The sequence below is a fragment of the Anguilla rostrata genome, chromosome 1, assembly GCF_018555375.3.
Source record: "Anguilla rostrata isolate EN2019 chromosome 1, ASM1855537v3, whole genome shotgun sequence".
Lineage (NCBI taxonomy): Eukaryota > Metazoa > Chordata > Actinopteri > Anguilliformes > Anguillidae > Anguilla > Anguilla rostrata.
In genome coordinates, this window is record NC_057933.1 from 19,772,762 (window position 1) to 19,788,817 (window position 16,056).

The 16,056-nt window shown below is 40.6% G+C and overlaps 2 protein-coding genes across 3 annotated transcripts; one reads left to right on the forward strand and one right to left on the reverse strand.

The window, feature by feature from the left end:
• The first annotated feature begins 1,969 nt into the window (after window positions 1–1,969).
• LOC135251187 (CD209 antigen-like protein B) lies at window positions 1,970–5,762 on the forward strand. Its single transcript, XM_064328357.1, has 6 exons — window positions 1,970–2,173; window positions 3,175–3,276; window positions 3,379–3,642; window positions 3,759–3,922; window positions 4,333–4,469; window positions 4,897–5,762. The coding sequence occupies exons 1-6, from the start codon at window positions 2,044–2,046 to the stop codon at window positions 5,045–5,047; spliced, it is 948 nt and encodes a 315-aa protein (XP_064184427.1). The 5' UTR covers window positions 1,970–2,043; the 3' UTR covers window positions 5,048–5,762.
• A 2,616-nt stretch (window positions 5,763–8,378) lies between these two features.
• ttc8 (tetratricopeptide repeat domain 8) lies at window positions 8,379–15,895 on the reverse strand. Of its 2 annotated transcripts, XM_064328325.1 has the most exons (15): window positions 15,626–15,895; window positions 15,141–15,170; window positions 13,529–13,649; window positions 13,307–13,370; window positions 13,015–13,174; window positions 12,151–12,240; window positions 11,916–11,960; window positions 11,579–11,664; window positions 11,389–11,476; window positions 11,059–11,169; window positions 10,813–10,952; window positions 10,100–10,274; window positions 9,406–9,528; window positions 9,156–9,239; window positions 8,379–8,940 (listed from the first exon to the last, which is right to left on the reverse strand). In XM_064328325.1, the coding sequence occupies exons 1-15, from the start codon at window positions 15,740–15,742 to the stop codon at window positions 8,824–8,826; spliced, it is 1,551 nt and encodes a 516-aa protein (XP_064184395.1). In that variant the 5' UTR covers window positions 15,743–15,895; the 3' UTR covers window positions 8,379–8,823. The 2 variants fall into 2 exon arrangements, with proteins under 2 accessions (XP_064184395.1, XP_064184403.1); XM_064328333.1 differs by lacking the exon at window positions 15,141–15,170 and having other exon boundaries at window positions 15,626–15,894.
• Between the last annotated feature and the right edge of the window lie 161 nt (window positions 15,896–16,056).

The window sequence follows — 16,056 nt, forward strand, 5'->3', positions numbered from 1 at the left end:
ACAATATTATAATCGTATTTCATCCAGCAGGAGGCAATAATTATCAAGCAAACTTGCGTCAACGCAGCGTTGAATACATTTATTGAACCATATTTCACAATTTAACCGTTATTTAACAATTTTTGCCCTTACATAAAAAAATCAAAAGTCTGGGTCCCACTGTATCGCGCAGGCTGCACTGCAACGTCTATTCACAGGCGCGATCCCACTACTGAGCGGCACGGGGGCTTTGACCTGCTCCGTTTCCGACCTGGGCCGGTTCACCCCTCCTTAGGCGACCTGGTGGTACCGGGCTCCCCCAGGAGGACCATATCGATACCGAACTTAGTGCGGACACCCGATCGACATAGTCCGCAGCAGCTCAGAACTCCTGAGCTCAAGCAATCCGCCAGCCTCAGCCTCCCAGTAGCTTGGATTACAGGCGCACGCCACCGCGCCCGGCGAGCGAGAAGTAAGATTTTTGAGGTTTTGAGTAGCCTATGGCGGGTGATTTAGTGTCAGAATGTTTATATAAATAGTCACACAATATTATATTTAGATTTCATCCAGCAGGAGGCAATACTTACCAACCAAAATTGCATCAACGCGGCGTTGAATACATTTATTGAACCATATTTCACAATCTAACCGTTATTTAACTGTTTTTGCCCTTACTTAAAAAATGTCAAAAGACTGGGTCCCACTATATTGCTCAGGCTGCACTGCAGTGTCTATTCACAGGCGCAATCCCACTACTGAGCGGCACGGGGGCTTTGACCTGCTCCGTTTCCGACCTGGGCCGGTTCACCCCTCCTTAGGCGACCTGGTGGTCCCGGGCTCCCCCAGGAGCACCATATCGATACCGAACTTAGTGCGGACACCCGATCGACATAGTCCGCTGCAGCTCAGAACTCCTGAGCTCAAGCAATCCGCCAGCCTCAGCCTCCCAGTAGCTACGATTACAGGCGCACGCCACCGCGCCCGGCGAGAGTAAAGTAAGATTTTTGAGGATTTGTGTATGGCGGGTGATTTAGTGTCAGGCTAAACTGCCGAAGCTTAGTGTCGTGTCATATTTAGGCCTACGTGTGAGATGGAGGGCCGTCTAAGTACGTAAATGTGCCTGATGAATTCGCCGGCGCCTATCATACGTATGATAAATAGCCTACGTCCTCACTAAGCAGGTCGCCTTTGCTTTCTTTTTTTATTAAATACATTTAAAACATATATTAGGTTGTCACTAGTGTCATGGTTCTGTGTTTCCGTCTCTGTCTTTCCTTGTTGGGCCGCCAGATGGCCGAACTTCTGTTTTGTGTCATGCTCGTTCCCCTGTTAATTGTATTATTGCTTTCAATTATTTAATTATTGTTTATGATTGTCTCATTGTTCCCACCTGTGTCTTGTTATCCGTTCCTTTTTTGGTTTGATTGTTCTTCGAGTTTGCCTGTGTCTTGTTACCCCTGTCTATTTAAGTTCTTTGTCTCCTTGACTCAGGTGCTGGTTCTTTGTGTTTTTTTCCGACTTGTGCTCGTTCCTGACTTGTGTTTGTTTCTGACCAAATGTACCTACCCTTGTACTCTGCCTGCCTGTGTTCTGCCCTGCCCGTGTTTTTGAGTTCCTCTTGTTTTCTGTTTTTAGATATTTTTGGAGTTTGTGTTTTTGCCCGTCGTGGTCTTTTCTGTTCCCCATTTGTGTTTCCCCTTTTGTTAATAAAGTCTTTGTTAATTTTTGCTTTTGAGTTTGTCTTTCCTTACTCTGCGCCTGGGTCCTAGCCCCCGTACCGTGACAACTAGTTGACCAGCCTGCATAGTCGTAAGTAGGCTACCGTCTTCACAACTGATCATATCGCAGGATAAATAGAATCTGCAGTACATAGAGCAACCAGTTGGAACGCAGGTTGACAACATCACCATAACATGGACACAGTCAAGAAATGTAAACAGACTCATAGTGCCCACCTCCAGTGCCCACATGATTAACTGGGCAAAGACAGACTATAGCCACTCCCTCCACACTGAGAGTAGTGACACAATTCAAACAATGATACTTGGATAGACAGACATAAAGATGAAGGATTCTGTGTCATATACAGCGAATAAATCTGAGGATGTGTCTAATCATCTTATCAGTGAGGATGATAATGAACTTATCACAGAGGAACATCTTTACCATGGCTACCCTGAAAAAAGGTACAAAGGTAAGGACAATTTTGGGTGTGTGAATTGATTCATGCCAAAATTAAATGTATAGATTTTTGTTTTCAATATATACTTTCCCAGGAGAAATTCTGTCACATCAAAAATAATCGCATTCATGTACTCCAACTTCATAAATCCTCTCATTAATGGCAAAACCCAGTCATACATGCAAAGGAAGCTTATTTTAGAAAGGTTGAAGGCTAGCAGGATTTTGATTATGATCATATTACATTTTATTTCACTATTTAAATTTTTATTTATTTATTTTTTGGTGGGGATTTCTGCGTTTTTATTTGGTTATGGACAGAAAAAGTTATGGCATCTTCCAAATTGCATATAATACTAAAACAAGGAAGAGAGCAATAATTATTTTCTATAAATAGATAGATTTTTTTCTGTTATAACTTGCGATATTACACTGGACTAAGTTGTCTTTTTAGTTTTGCAATTGTGTCAGTGTTTGTCTTTCAACGGACTTTGACACTACTACCATTTTGAGAAGGAACACAATATTCATGTTAGCAGGATGCAGAGTTCTGTTATAGATCTGCAGAAGTAAAACATTTGTTAATTATCTTCATTGTCTTCCTTAATTATCAATATACACCAACAGTCATTTATTCCATATAGAGTACCTTTAAAAAGTATGGCATCCCTCCATTAATGTGACCAAAAATTCTATATAAAATAAACTTATCTTTATCAAGGGTGTGAATAATTTTGGAGAGCACTGTAGCCTGTAAAAAAAATTTGGCTGATAATACATATTGAGCCTTTATTAGTGATGCATGATTATATTGAAAATATAGCACCAGGAAAATGACTGAGCAAGTAAAATAAATTGATATGAAATCCAGGAAATCCCCACTGATGCACTGGCCTACTTGGTCACAGGCAGTGAGTTCCCCCTTACTGGCCATTAAGTAACCTTGCTCTCCTATAATAGAATTTGCTGAGTAAAAGAATCAGCCCAATATTAATGAATTCTCCATTTTTGCAGCTGTGCATGGGCTCAACACTCGAACTTACAGGCTGACTACAGCGATCCTTGGGATTCTGTGTGCTGTATTGATAAGCGCCATCATTGGCCTGTTCATCAGCTGTGAGTATTACTTTCCCCTAAAAGAAGTACGATATAAGGATAAGGGTATACAAGTTCTTTCTGAGTCGAGAGTAACCGATATAAAATTTCTTTCCCTCAAAGACAAAGGACTCAGCGAGAAGCACATTGTTCTGTCTCAAAATTCATCGGAGACAAACAGCAACCTAGAGCAACTGAAAGCCAACTATGACCAGCTGACTGCAGCCCTGGTGAAGGTGCAGAAAAGCTTTCAGGAAGCCGTCAGTGCCAAAGACAGCATGCAGATGGAGAGAGAAAGGGAGAGGGCGGGGAAGGAGCTTTTGCAGAGACAGAAGGAGGCCCTGATGAAGCAGGAAACAAGCCTGCAGACTCGCATCACTATGCTTGGTAAGATGGAATGTGGGTCAGGGGAGATTTTTTGCCTAAATGTTGTAAATATAAAGCACACAGGCACTGTCAGGGATCTCTATCATTTGCTGTCCTCCCTGGTGCTTTTAATGCAGAACGAAACTGTGAACGTTGTCCAGTGGGATGGGAGCTGCTCCACTCCACCTGTTATTTCTTCGCTCCGATTGAGACTGCCGAAAAGCTGTCATGGCATCGGAGTCGAGAGGAATGCAAAAAAACTGGAGCCGACCTGGCGATGGTCGACAGCCAAGAAAAGCAGGTCTGGATTAGTTTATCAGCATAAAACTCATGAGAAATGATGATCTTCACCCATCAAAAAATTAAGGCTAGCTGGAAGAATTAAAGACATAATTTATGCTGCTTGTGAAGTACATTTCCATTTATTATGTAAAATGCTTGTCTAAAGAGACACTGAAAAGTTAGGAAATGGAAATATGAAAGTATATATATTTATTATTTATTCATTGATTTTAATTATTTAAATATGTAAATGAGGAAAATGAATTTTCCATGTAACATTTTCGGGTATCCTTGTGGTTCCTCAAACGCTTAATTCATCTTGTTGGACCATGTGAGTTGCGTGAACGAGTTTGGATGTGCTTGGATACAGTGTTGAAAGGAACACAAGAGAAGGTGAAACTGTTTTGCTGTTTGTGTCTGCATACCCAGGAGTTTATCAGCAGAATCTTAAAGGTGAAGGGACCCAGTTCCAGATCCTGGCATCTTTCAGGGTACTGGATAGGACTGAGCGATATCAAATCAGAGGGGGTGTGGAAATGGGTGAATGGAACAGAGCTTACCAAGGGGTAAGAGCATTCAAGGGTGAAACTGCGAATATGTACAAACATGCAGGCCACACATAAGCACGACAACTTTATCAGTGATTGTACCATTCCTACAGTTATTTCTTTTTAAATAATCACAGGCCCCGTAACACTCCTAATGGGTGCCTCGAAACTCACAGTGTCAGAGCTGACCAGTGAAATGACAGCTGGTGAGGCTGAGTGACATGGAGATGGACATGGACATGTTTTTCTCTCATGGCTCCATTCAATTTTTAGGTGACAGGGTCATGTCATTGTTCAACTTGACTTAAATGCTTATTGACTGTAAATACCTATTTACTGTCTGTAAATACCTCATTAAATACCCATTAATACAATTGAATTGATGCTAAATGTCATGATTGTAGAAGGTAATCTTTTGTTATACTGATTCTACCCTGGTTTAAAGGTTCTGGTTTGATGGGGAACCCAATGACCAGTATTCAGCAGAAGATTGTGCTGCTACCTACCCAAAAGAAAACCCCTTAAAGACCTGGAATGATGCTCCATGTGACTTCATATTGAAATGGATATGTGAGCTAAAGTTACAGGAGTCATAGACATCACTGCAGAGTATGTAATAATAATGGTAACTATATCTCTATCTTTGACATTACAGCCTAATCTAAAAAACACAGGTTTTCAGACAAACTATTGATGAATACGATATTCAAATCATATAGCATCTAGGATGTGTAAAATGTGAATGCTACTTGAATCATTTATTTAAAAATCTGAAACTCACAAACTACAAATGAAAAATATGAATATGCAGTTACACACAAGTAATTCCAAGTGGGACGGCAGTGTAGTATAATGGGTAAGGAACTGGTCTTGTAACCAAAAGGTCACAGGTTTGATTCTTGGGGTTGGACACTGCCGTTGTAGCCTTGAGCAAGGTACTTAACCCGCATTACTTCAGTATATATCCAGCTGTATAAATGGATGCTATGTAAAAAGTTGTGTAAGTCTCTCTGGATAAATGTGTCTGCTAAATGCCTGTAAAGTAATTAACTCTGTTTTAGTGGCCGAAAGTGTAAATTTTCTATAATGGCTATAACGGAATGGGTAGAAAAGCAGGGCCACACTTTTGACTTGAGTCTATAATGATGTGATTACAAACCTAGTGTCGATGTCATAACACCACGTCTCACCTCAGTATGGACAGTCAACTGGGGATGTCATAAAATATGTATATATCGCATATTGATCGACACGTTATTATATCAATAATAATGTTTTGAGGCATCGACGTATTAAAATTACAGTAAAACATTTGGTGTTCTGATTTTCTGTTAATTTGATTTTGTAATGTAATACAATGGACGACCACAAAGAGGCGACTTAACACTCTGCTGCCACGTGCACACTCCTCCGCGTCCGCCCACTTCACGCCAGGCACCCACCGCACGCGTCGCGTAAGCAGCAGGGCGAAGCAGCACGGCGCGACGCGTAGGGTGTCTCCACTGGTTCCGTTTGTGTCGCGCAAAGGCTTGCTTAAAGCTCTATATTCCTAGTAGCGCTCGCAGTCTGCAGTGGGATTACATCGTGTATATCACGTTTGTTCACGACTGTTGATTATGGGTTAAGTGAATACTTTGGTGAGAGACCTTTTTCAGTTTGTTAATTTGGTAATATTTCGTTAACTCGTAAATACGTGAGAAAGTAAACGCTTTCAAGAATTATCATAAACTTAAATCGCAACGTAGCCTGCATAACAATCAATCTCAAACGGTATTAATTTATTTGCCTGGTTAACAAGCGTGCCAATTTCATGAAGAATATGTAATGATCATAATAATAATAAATAATCCGTAATCAACCATTGGGAATTCCCGTGTTGTCTTGTCATTCACGTCAAAACATTTATATGATCATATTTAGTAAAATCAGCTAATCATGAAAAAGACAGTAACAGTTTAATCTTGAATGGATATGAACACCACAACGTCATGAACACCAGAAGCTTTGAAGTACACGTGCAATAAAGGCTTACTTACAACTTCATTTATAAAATAGGTGCATTTTCATCGGCAAGACCACTAAATAATCTGATTTTTTTAAAGCTCTGTAGATTATCTGATTTTTATTAACAAGCCCTTTTTGAAAGCACGGCGAACGAAGACATCGGAGAAGTCAAATAGGCTGAGCAATGGTTGGTTAAAAACTACCTTTCAACACTCGAGCTAACAAACCGCTGCTCTGTGCATTCACTTATACGTCATTCAATAGGCTACGTCTTTCTGTGGTGTATTTTCAAATTTACCCCACCCCCTCCGCAAAATAAGACAGCGAAACTAAGTTTGCCTTTTCCCCAGGTTCCATTTATTTATTTATTTATTTATTTTTACAAAACGAAAAGGTTTGTATTTTTTTAGCTGCTTATAAAATATCTGGGAGGTAACTAGGGACGCACCCCCAGTAATATAAGGATGAAATATAAATCAGAGCATGTATACCTAGCATTTTAGAGCATATTTCTGTGTATAAACAGACCACCGTGACGCGCGACAAGCCGAAAAAATAGAACAGAAGCGAAAAACTACGCTTCAGTTCGCTTGTGTCGCGCGAGCTTCGCAGCCGGTACGCGACGCGTTCGCATCTGGTGGAGACGACGTCGCCCGCTGCCGTTGTAATAACAGTACTTCAACTACGCTTCAGTTACGCGCGTAATACGCGCGTAGTGCGCTCGCGGTCGATACGCGTGCGGTGGGTGCCCGGCTTCAGTTGTCTTTTGACGGAATTTGACAAATAAAATGCCGTAGTCCGATTAGTCTAAGTAGGCTATATGTCTTCTTTTTTGACTTGTATTGTAGTGGCTTATAATGTGTTGTGGGCCAAACGAAAGCTTTCTGTTTGCTTATCCTGTTCCGACTATATTTATTTTAGAAAATGTGTGGTTGAATGCAACGGAGATGCTATGTTCGTTCTTTTCTATGCATGAGTAAGTTTCGCCCACATCGGCAAAAACAAAACTAACGGACTTCTGGAGCAAAATGCAGGCCAAATGTAGGCTTTATTTATTTTAATAAAGTGTTTGCATTACTTGATATTTTGTTGGAATTCTTATGAGTTTTAGTATTACTGTAAGTATGGGCTATACAGTCAGTATTTCCATTTGAAAATAGACGAAACTCTAAGATCCCTTAATCAAGAAGTAAAGGTTCAGCAATGATTCAACCATGAAGTCAAAGGAGCTTCCAAACGTGCACATATCTGGTGAGTGAATGTACCAGCCACTCTACAAAGCTGGCTCATATAGCAGGAAGAAGGAAGCCATTACTTGAGAAAACAAACTAATCCCACATGGAGTTTAGTTATATTGCCAACATGTGGAAAATTATTATGGTTCTAATAAGACAAAACTTTGTTCTAAAAGAAAGACAATGCAAATATGATGAAAACACAATTTCAGTTTAGGAATTTTTGCTGACATTGCACACTTTTTGGTTGAAAGTGTTTTCTCAGTATTCATGTTTTGAACAAAAAATATAGAAATGTGCATACATATTTAATAAAATGGATAACGGGACAATACAATGGAGCACTATTGGAAGAGTGTGAATACGTTGGCTGGGAAAAAATTATTCAGGCTTAAATTGTTTGAAAACAATATGCATGGTCAAAAATATAAAACATGGAAAAAATAACATTAGTAATGTTCCTGGCTTAATAAATAATGTCAAATAGTAATATCTAACTCTAAAAAGAATTTAAGCTTTCTGACACCTCAGACTGCATTTTGTTTTTCATAAAGTATTTCACTGTTGGAGGACAACGTTGGTTTTCACCTAATATCAAAATAAAATAATACTCCATTTTCACTTTTAAAGGTTTAAAATTTTAAATATTAAAAATGTATTAAAAATAGTTACAGGCTCACAGAAAATATCCAGTAATGCACATAAATTTAATATGTTTCTCATTGAATGCATTATAAATATGACATATGACAACATATGTACACTTAATGTCAGCCTTGATAAGCACCTTTTCCTTATCCTTTATAGTGCATCTAACATTCAGTATAAATATCTTTTCCAACTCTACAGATAACAATATACATTCTGAAGAAGAGCCAAAACCAGAATACCACCAATCGCTAAAGGACAAAATGCTGTTTAAGTAGACTGCTTGCAGACTATGTTCAGAAATACTTTTCAACTTCTCTGTATAGTAGGTTAGCAGCTCATGATTGTCGATGATGTCATGTAGCACAGACAGTATAGTGATGTCATACAGATGGTTACAGCTCTCTGTGATATCAGCTGTCCGGCTGGCAAAATCTGTGACACTACCCAGCCATACAGCTGCCTCTATGCAGTCATCTATGCTGTCAGAGTAGAGAAAAGTGCTGGCGCAGGTTTTTGAGGATCTGCTGAGTGTCCACATGGTCTGGGAAGGCATCCTCGGACTTCTGGGCTGCCATGTAGCTGCTTTGAAGGTCCCCCAACTGCAGACATTATAGGGACAAATGTATGGCAAATCTCAATATGCAGGCAAATCTTTCAGCCGCCAGTGCAAACGATCTCATTTACTCAATATATTTGAAAGGCTTCAGATTTTTATCACATAATGCACTTACAACCGACAAAAGGGCAAAATCGGCCGATATCCCGCACTGTTGGCACAGCAATTATGGGTTAAGCAATAGAAGCATCTTTTTACCGTATCTGATAGAGTTGACAAGTTGAAGTGTGGTTCATACATGTGAGGTGCCAGGGAAGCTGCTGTCTGCAAGAAAGCCTTTGCCTGTAAACAAAAAAAAAAAACAATATAACCTCAACATAATTGCTTAATTATTTGAATTACATTTTTTTTACAAGGTGCATCCTGTGAGTTCTTTCAACCAATCTATTCTCACCAGTTCCCCCAACTACAGTGCAATTTTATGTTCAGAGGGGTTTCTTGAACAGACCTGCTCAATTCGTCCCTTGCGGAATTCCAGGACGGCTAGGTTATTATAGGCTTCCGCATGGTCGTTGTTGTTGGCCAAAGCCAACTTAAAGCACTGGTACGCCAGAGTTAACTCCCCTATTCCCTAAGGAAAGAAAACAAACACACATGCAGTTTTGTAAACTGTTGGTATGCACTATATCAAGTACAAAACTGAAAAGTTAACTTGGGACCTTTCAAGGGGTGTCTTGATTTTTCCTTATACATGCTATGTCAATATAGCTTCCTGCTCCAGTTCCAAGAGCTGCTGCTTAGTACTATGAGCAGAAAGGTTGGTTGTGGAGTTGGTGCAGGCAGACTGCAACCACGCAGTCAAACGGCGTCACTAGCATTGACGAGACAAGGACAATCTAGCTGACGGGAACTCTCCCTTTCAGTACAAGCTGCAGATAAATGGGGTCTGCCCTGTGGGGATGCTGACTACAGGCATCACAACAACAATTTGTCTAAAAAGTACACAAAATAAAGGTGCCCCTGCAGTCCTGTTATATTGCTGTTGGCCAGATCTTGATGTATTAGGATCAGAAAGAAGAACTGGGAAGAGTAGTTCAGGTGACAATTCTACAATCTATTGCCCAAGACAAAATTCAGCTAAATTATGGTTATAAGTGCATGAAGACAAAACATGAAAAAGGGAAACATGAGGAATCACCCACCACAGCTACGTGTCCCAGGTTGTACCAAACGTCGGCCAGCTCCTCATCGTTCGCCACCAGGGAGAGGGCCCTTTCGAAGGAGGACAGTGTCATGTCATACTGCTGAGCATAGAAGCAGCACAGGCCCAGGTTATTGTACAGCTGGCAGTTGTACACCCCCATTTGCAGCAGCCGTCTGGGGAGAGAGAGAGACATTGAGATAGAGAGAGAGAGAGAGAGAGAGAGAGAGAGAGGGTACTCAAATATGTGCTGGGCATATTTTTTCATTTATGGCCTCCTCCCCTTTCCCCTGGCAAAGTTATCACCCTCTGTGTCGTGCTGTGGTGAGGCTGCACCACAAAAACCACAATGACTCACTATAAGAAACCTGTCAAGTCTCCAGTTAGATTGAAGAGAGCAAAACAGCAAAGGAAGTTTTCGTATCTTATCTATGTGAATATCTGGTAAATGGACTGCATTTTTATAGCGCTTTTATCCAAAGCACTTTACAATGGATGCCTCTCATTCGCCAGAGCAGTTAGGGGTTAGGAGTTAGGTGTCTTGCTCAAGGACACTTCGACATGCCCAGGGTGGGGTTTGAACTGGCAACCCTCCGACTACCAGACAATCGGTCTTACCTCCTGAGCTATGTCGCCCCCTCACAGGGATATCTACCCTAAAGTGATAACTGACATCTGGTTGTGCCATGAAGTAGAGCCAGTCACTCCCCCTACCTGTAAAAGCGCAAAGCGATCTCGGGCTGATCCGTGTAGAAGTGGTTGCTTCCTATGCAGGCAATGGCCTCCACATGTGTGTTGTCCTGCTTCAGGACGTCTTTGTAGTACTCTGTGGCTGAGGGGATGTTGTTCATCTCCTGCTCAAACCAAATCACAGTGATGGTGACCGTAATCCACATTAAACAGGAGCTACAATTTATTCCACAGAACAAAGGGAAATTTAGTGGGCCTTTCATCAAGTACCTCATGAATGCGCGCGATTCCCGTCAACAGGGTGACTTCACCGGGAAAGTAGTCCAGGCCTTGTTTGAAGAGGTTCAGAGCAGTTATTGGCTGATCCAGACGCTGATAGACCTGTTTAAGAGCATTCAGTGCACAAAAATATGAACACAATAGATATTGTAATGATTCTGTGTAAATGACACGACAAGAGACTATCAAACTACGACAAGACCTTAATATCATGTTTGAACAAAAATTCCAGAAAGACCATGAAACACCACCGTTACCTTAGTTCACATTGCACGAAACATTACAGTTCAGCAGGAGACATTTGCTAGTGCTGAATGTTACCTTGGCCAGATAGAGGTATGTGTCCACAAACTCCTGGTGGTTGAGTGCAGACCTGAACTGTTTTTCTGCTTCACGGTGTAACCCCAGTCTGTAAATAAACATAGTCCATAATTGCAACACAGGGACAGAAGTGAGTGAAAATTCACATACTTTAACTTTGCAGGTAGCATGTCAGTCATTGTAACTTCACCTATAGTAACATTTTCCCAGCTGAACTTTCCACCACCAGTCCTTGAACTGAGCATGCTCAGTGGCCAGGGCAGCTAGATCCAAGGCCTGCATTAGAAAGAAAAGCCTGTGTGTAAGTACATATTAACAAAGTGATTTCTCTCATGTTAAAATGAATTCAATCATTTGAATTCCTTAGGAGTGTCAGGGCTGTGGCCAGTGGCTAAAGTAAATATAACTTCTTACCACCATGGAGCCAGTCTCTTTGGGAACATTACCAACCCTGAGAAACAGTGCTTTGACATACACATTTGACAGTCACCAAGCAGTCATGTTGTGACAAGCAATTTGCAACTTACATTTTTAACATCATTTTCGTGATGGAAGATGTATTCAAACAAGGTCTGAAATAAAAATACATGGTGAAATTATGGGCTAAGGACGGTACATCTATAAAACAATGTGATATATTACAGTTTATAAAAAAAGAAATCTAGGCTGACAGTACAAGGATGATTCTTAACAAAGAGTGAAATGCACTTTTACTGCTATTCCTTAATCAGCCTCACAGATCCGTTGTAAATCTGCTGGTACCTTGGATAGATTGGGCTTCTGGGCATACTTTGCCAGGTTTAACCTGGACAGGTTTATAAATGGCCCATCTGGATTTGTAAGCATGGAAGCCTGGGGAAACAGAGATGGGGGTACTGAGTATAGGGCATCCATCACTCACCGTAATCACTAAATGTAGTGACTACTCACAGTTCTGCAACCTTCCTCTTCAATGAAAAACAAAACATCTTCCACAGAGGCAGACCATTACCATATACTGTATACTGGCACTGTCCTTACATATAACACTACTGGGGGGAAGTGCATTAGATTATGAAAGAAATGCTGGATTTCAATGGACCTGAAAATGTGTTATTTCTATACCTAAGCAACTTGCCCCGAGAGCTTCTGGAAAGATATCTAAAAAAGATATTGCTGGCAGCTAGTTAGAAAGAAATTACTCGCCTTTGGTATGAACAGGATCCACCAAATAAAGATAAATGGCTAGACACATTCATCTGTACTGAACCTGTTGACATGCTTGTATGACATTGTATAAAATTAACGAGATTACTGGCACTGCAACACTGTCCCAGTTATGTTGTGCAATCTCTGAGAGAAAACAATAAAAAATATATACTTGAAAAAAAGAAAAACAAACCAATCACAGAGAAAATACAAGGAATTTATATCTATGGTGTGTTTCTTTGTGATAGGCAACACACCATAGATATAGCTCCCGTGTTGGTTAGCTGGTATCCACATGTCAACAAGACTTGAATGATGTGATACTTTCATGGCAGAGTGTCAGATGAAATTATTGTGATGCCTTCTAGGCCAAGTAATGGCAATTCATTGTTTTACAGTAATTGTAAGGGGCTAGTGTGAGCAGTAGGGGACAGGTACCGTTCCCAGGCGGACAAATCTCCCAGAGGCACTGGTGACTGGCCGGGCAGTGTGCGCAGTGCGGGGGGTCTTGATGGCTTGCTCCATGGTGCCCGGTCTCCCAGACTGTGTGCTGGGCCTCACAAATCCTGTCATGGGCCGTCCTGAGTGAGTCATGGGCCTATGGCGACAATCAAACATCAGAGCTCTTACTGGGTGACATATTCCCACAGTCTTAAAATTTGCATGTATGCATACAACATGAAGCATGAAGCATAAAATGAAGCATTTGACAAGTTGCAACGACACACACCTGACTGCTGGTGTAGGCCCACCTCCGTGGCTGGTCCCTGGGAGTCTGAGGGATGTTCCAGGACCTGAAAATCAGATGCAGGACATGTCTATCTGGGACAGCTATGAAGACAAACACTATGCCCTGCTGAGCGGGGAACCAGTTATCAGTTCTGCACACACAGATATGTTGAGGATTTTTTGAAGAAGATGAACACGAGAACATACAATGTACAGCACTTACGGGCAACCTGGGCGATGGAGCTCTCGTCCAGCATCATCTCGGCTATGCCCTCCTGGTCCACGTCCACCTCATCGATGTACACCATCTCTGTCAGAGCACGTGTCTTCAGGCTCCAGGCGGCCTGTCCACAGCCACACAGGAAATTTGATTCTGACCTACCGCTCCTCCATTTCACTAACAGCACCATCCTTCCTGTCGTCCAGCAGTACTCGCTGAGTGCGATAGTCACGTCCTCATCGTTTAAATCAGTGGTTCCCTACCCTGGGCTGGAGATCTACTGTCATGTAGGTTTTATTTCAACCATAACAAAGCACGCCTCATTCAACAGCTAGTGACCTCAAGAGCTGCTAATTAGTTTAGTTAATTAGGTGTGCCAAATTAGGGTTGAAATGAAAACCTACAGGTAGGCAGATCACCAGGAAGAGGGTTAGTAAGTGGGAACGACTGTTTAAAGGTTTGACATTTATGGAGAATAAAATATTACCAGCTAGGCTACCACACTTCTCATCTCAAACATATTGATATAGGAAAAACAGTGGCACAATTCCTACAGACAGTTCAATGCTTAGTCTACTTAGTCCCCATTGCTCTGAAGAACTGCCAACATAAAATAAAAGAAGAAGCATCCCTACTCACTATGTATCACTGCAAAGCTCCACCTCATATATTCCGCAATCCACAAGAAAAGATAACAATAATGTTCTGAATTTTCTGTACTTTGTAACCAAGACTTGTGATGAATCTTGCCTCACAGCTTCACTAAGTACAGTATCCCCAGGGGTCTGTTGCCCTGGATATCAGCCAAGCCACTTGGAAAGAAGATTCAGTGCACAAACGGGGTTTGACAGTTGGACCTACAGGAGTATGTCATCCTCTGTGAACTTTAGTATATTTTTTAAATAAAAAGATAACCCTTTACTGGAAGATTGTATTTTCCACTATATGTTTTTCACATAGCCTATACATATACATGTTCAATTATTTTATTATTCTAAAATGTTAATATGTATTGTTCAAACTAAATTAATCCGTCCTGATGTTAGCCAGAGAAAGAAAACTTTGTCAAAAAAAAATTCTTGATTGGTTTAATTTTAAACACTCCAATTGACATTTGGTGGCAATCTCCAACATGTTTTATTCAAAGTAAAAACATTCAAACTGCAGGAGTAAGTTCCAAAAAACAATTTCCGCCCTGCATCTTGCTGTTGTTGTCATACTGAAAATGTAAGGATCTCATTATGTTCCATTCAGGAAACCAAGGCCAGAAGTAACATTATTAAATTATACTCAATACATCTTGTCTAATCAAATATCTTTCAAATTAAATTAGGTTAATCAGAACTCATTTTCAGGACCATGCATACAATCTGTACTAAGTAATCTAATAACACATCAACTGACAAAGCACAATCAAATCTAACGCGATGCCTGGAATGGTCACTACGAAGTTAGTCTTCTAAAAAGTATTGTTGATTTAAAATTTTCTTTCCCATTAAAATGTACATGGGTTGTCAAACATCTTGATACACTTGTCAATTAAAGCTCGCACAAGGAAACTCACTACAGAGTAGACAGGATTAACCAAGAGAAGGAATACTAGGAAGACCGTTACCTCGGAAATAACTGACAGAGTATCCGTCTCCTTTGAATGAAAGCAGTGGATGAAATGGCGAAAGTACAGAAATAAAGATATGAAGGACAGAGTTGAAGGCAAAGAACTTATTATAAATAACAAATGTGGATAAAAATATAGGAAGGAAAATAAGATTTAAAATGAAAAGATGGAAATTTATAGTTTACTATGTACGTAAGCAAAAGCAACACAATAAATATCTAAATAGTTCATGACTGAACTAGTTTTACTGTGGTAGCCAGCTAGCGGGTAGACCGTAACAAACTAGGATTAGTCTAGCTAGCTAGTTTGCAAAGCGAACATTCTGTGTTGAAAGTTCAATAGCTAGCATTAGTTAACGTTACATCACACATGCGACCACATGCTAACTACAGATAACTAGGCAGGTGGCAAAGGTATTGTGCAAATGATGCATCACTCAATTAAGGTTAGCTAGTTAATTCAACACCTATCGTTAACGTTACCTGGTCATACGGAGTATCCTCTAGTATCTTGGTGCAGACCTCGGAACACTGCTGAAACTTACGCCTCCTAAAATAGCTCCATGCCAGAAAAAGTGGATCAATAGGTACTAGTTCCATTGCGTTTATTTCAACGGAAATTTCTTTAAAACTATGTTTAATGTACGATACAGTACAGGCAGTAGGTTAGTTATTTTTTGTAGGTCCGCTAGACATTAGCACAGTCTCTCTGACTAAAGCACATAGCGTCCTGTCACTCCCAGCAACGGAGAATGAGATCCTTGTGAAAAATAGCAATCCACATATTTGCCTGACCAAAGAAGAGAATATAAACTGACCTTTTACTGCACCAATATGCTAAACGGTTGAATATTATTATCAATGTGCTATTTTTGGTGTTTTTAAAATGTTATATTTCAATATTTAATTTTATT

Excerpts from the sequence above, each read along its gene's own strand:
- LOC135251187 (XM_064328357.1), top strand. The coding sequence starts at position 2,044 with ATGAAGGATTCTGTGTCATATACAGCGAATAAATCTGAGGATGTGTCT. Across the intron at positions 3,923-4,332 it reads TCGACAGCCAAGAAAAGCAG|GAGTTTATCAGCAGAATCTT; the intron begins GTCTGGATTAGT and ends CTGCATACCCAG. Across the intron at positions 4,470-4,896 it reads GGAACAGAGCTTACCAAGGG|GTTCTGGTTTGATGGGGAAC; the intron begins GTAAGAGCATTC and ends CCTGGTTTAAAG.
- ttc8 (XM_064328325.1), bottom strand. The coding sequence starts at position 15,742 with ATGGAACTAGTACCTATTGATCCACTTTTTCTGGCATGGAGCTATTTT. Across the intron at positions 11,170-11,388 it reads CATACCTCTATCTGGCCAAG|GTCTATCAGCGTCTGGATCA; the intron begins GTAACATTCAGC and ends GCTCTTAAACAG. Across the intron at positions 9,240-9,405 it reads GCAAGGGACGAATTGAGCAG|GCAAAGGCTTTCTTGCAGAC; the intron begins GTCTGTTCAAGA and ends TTTTGTTTACAG.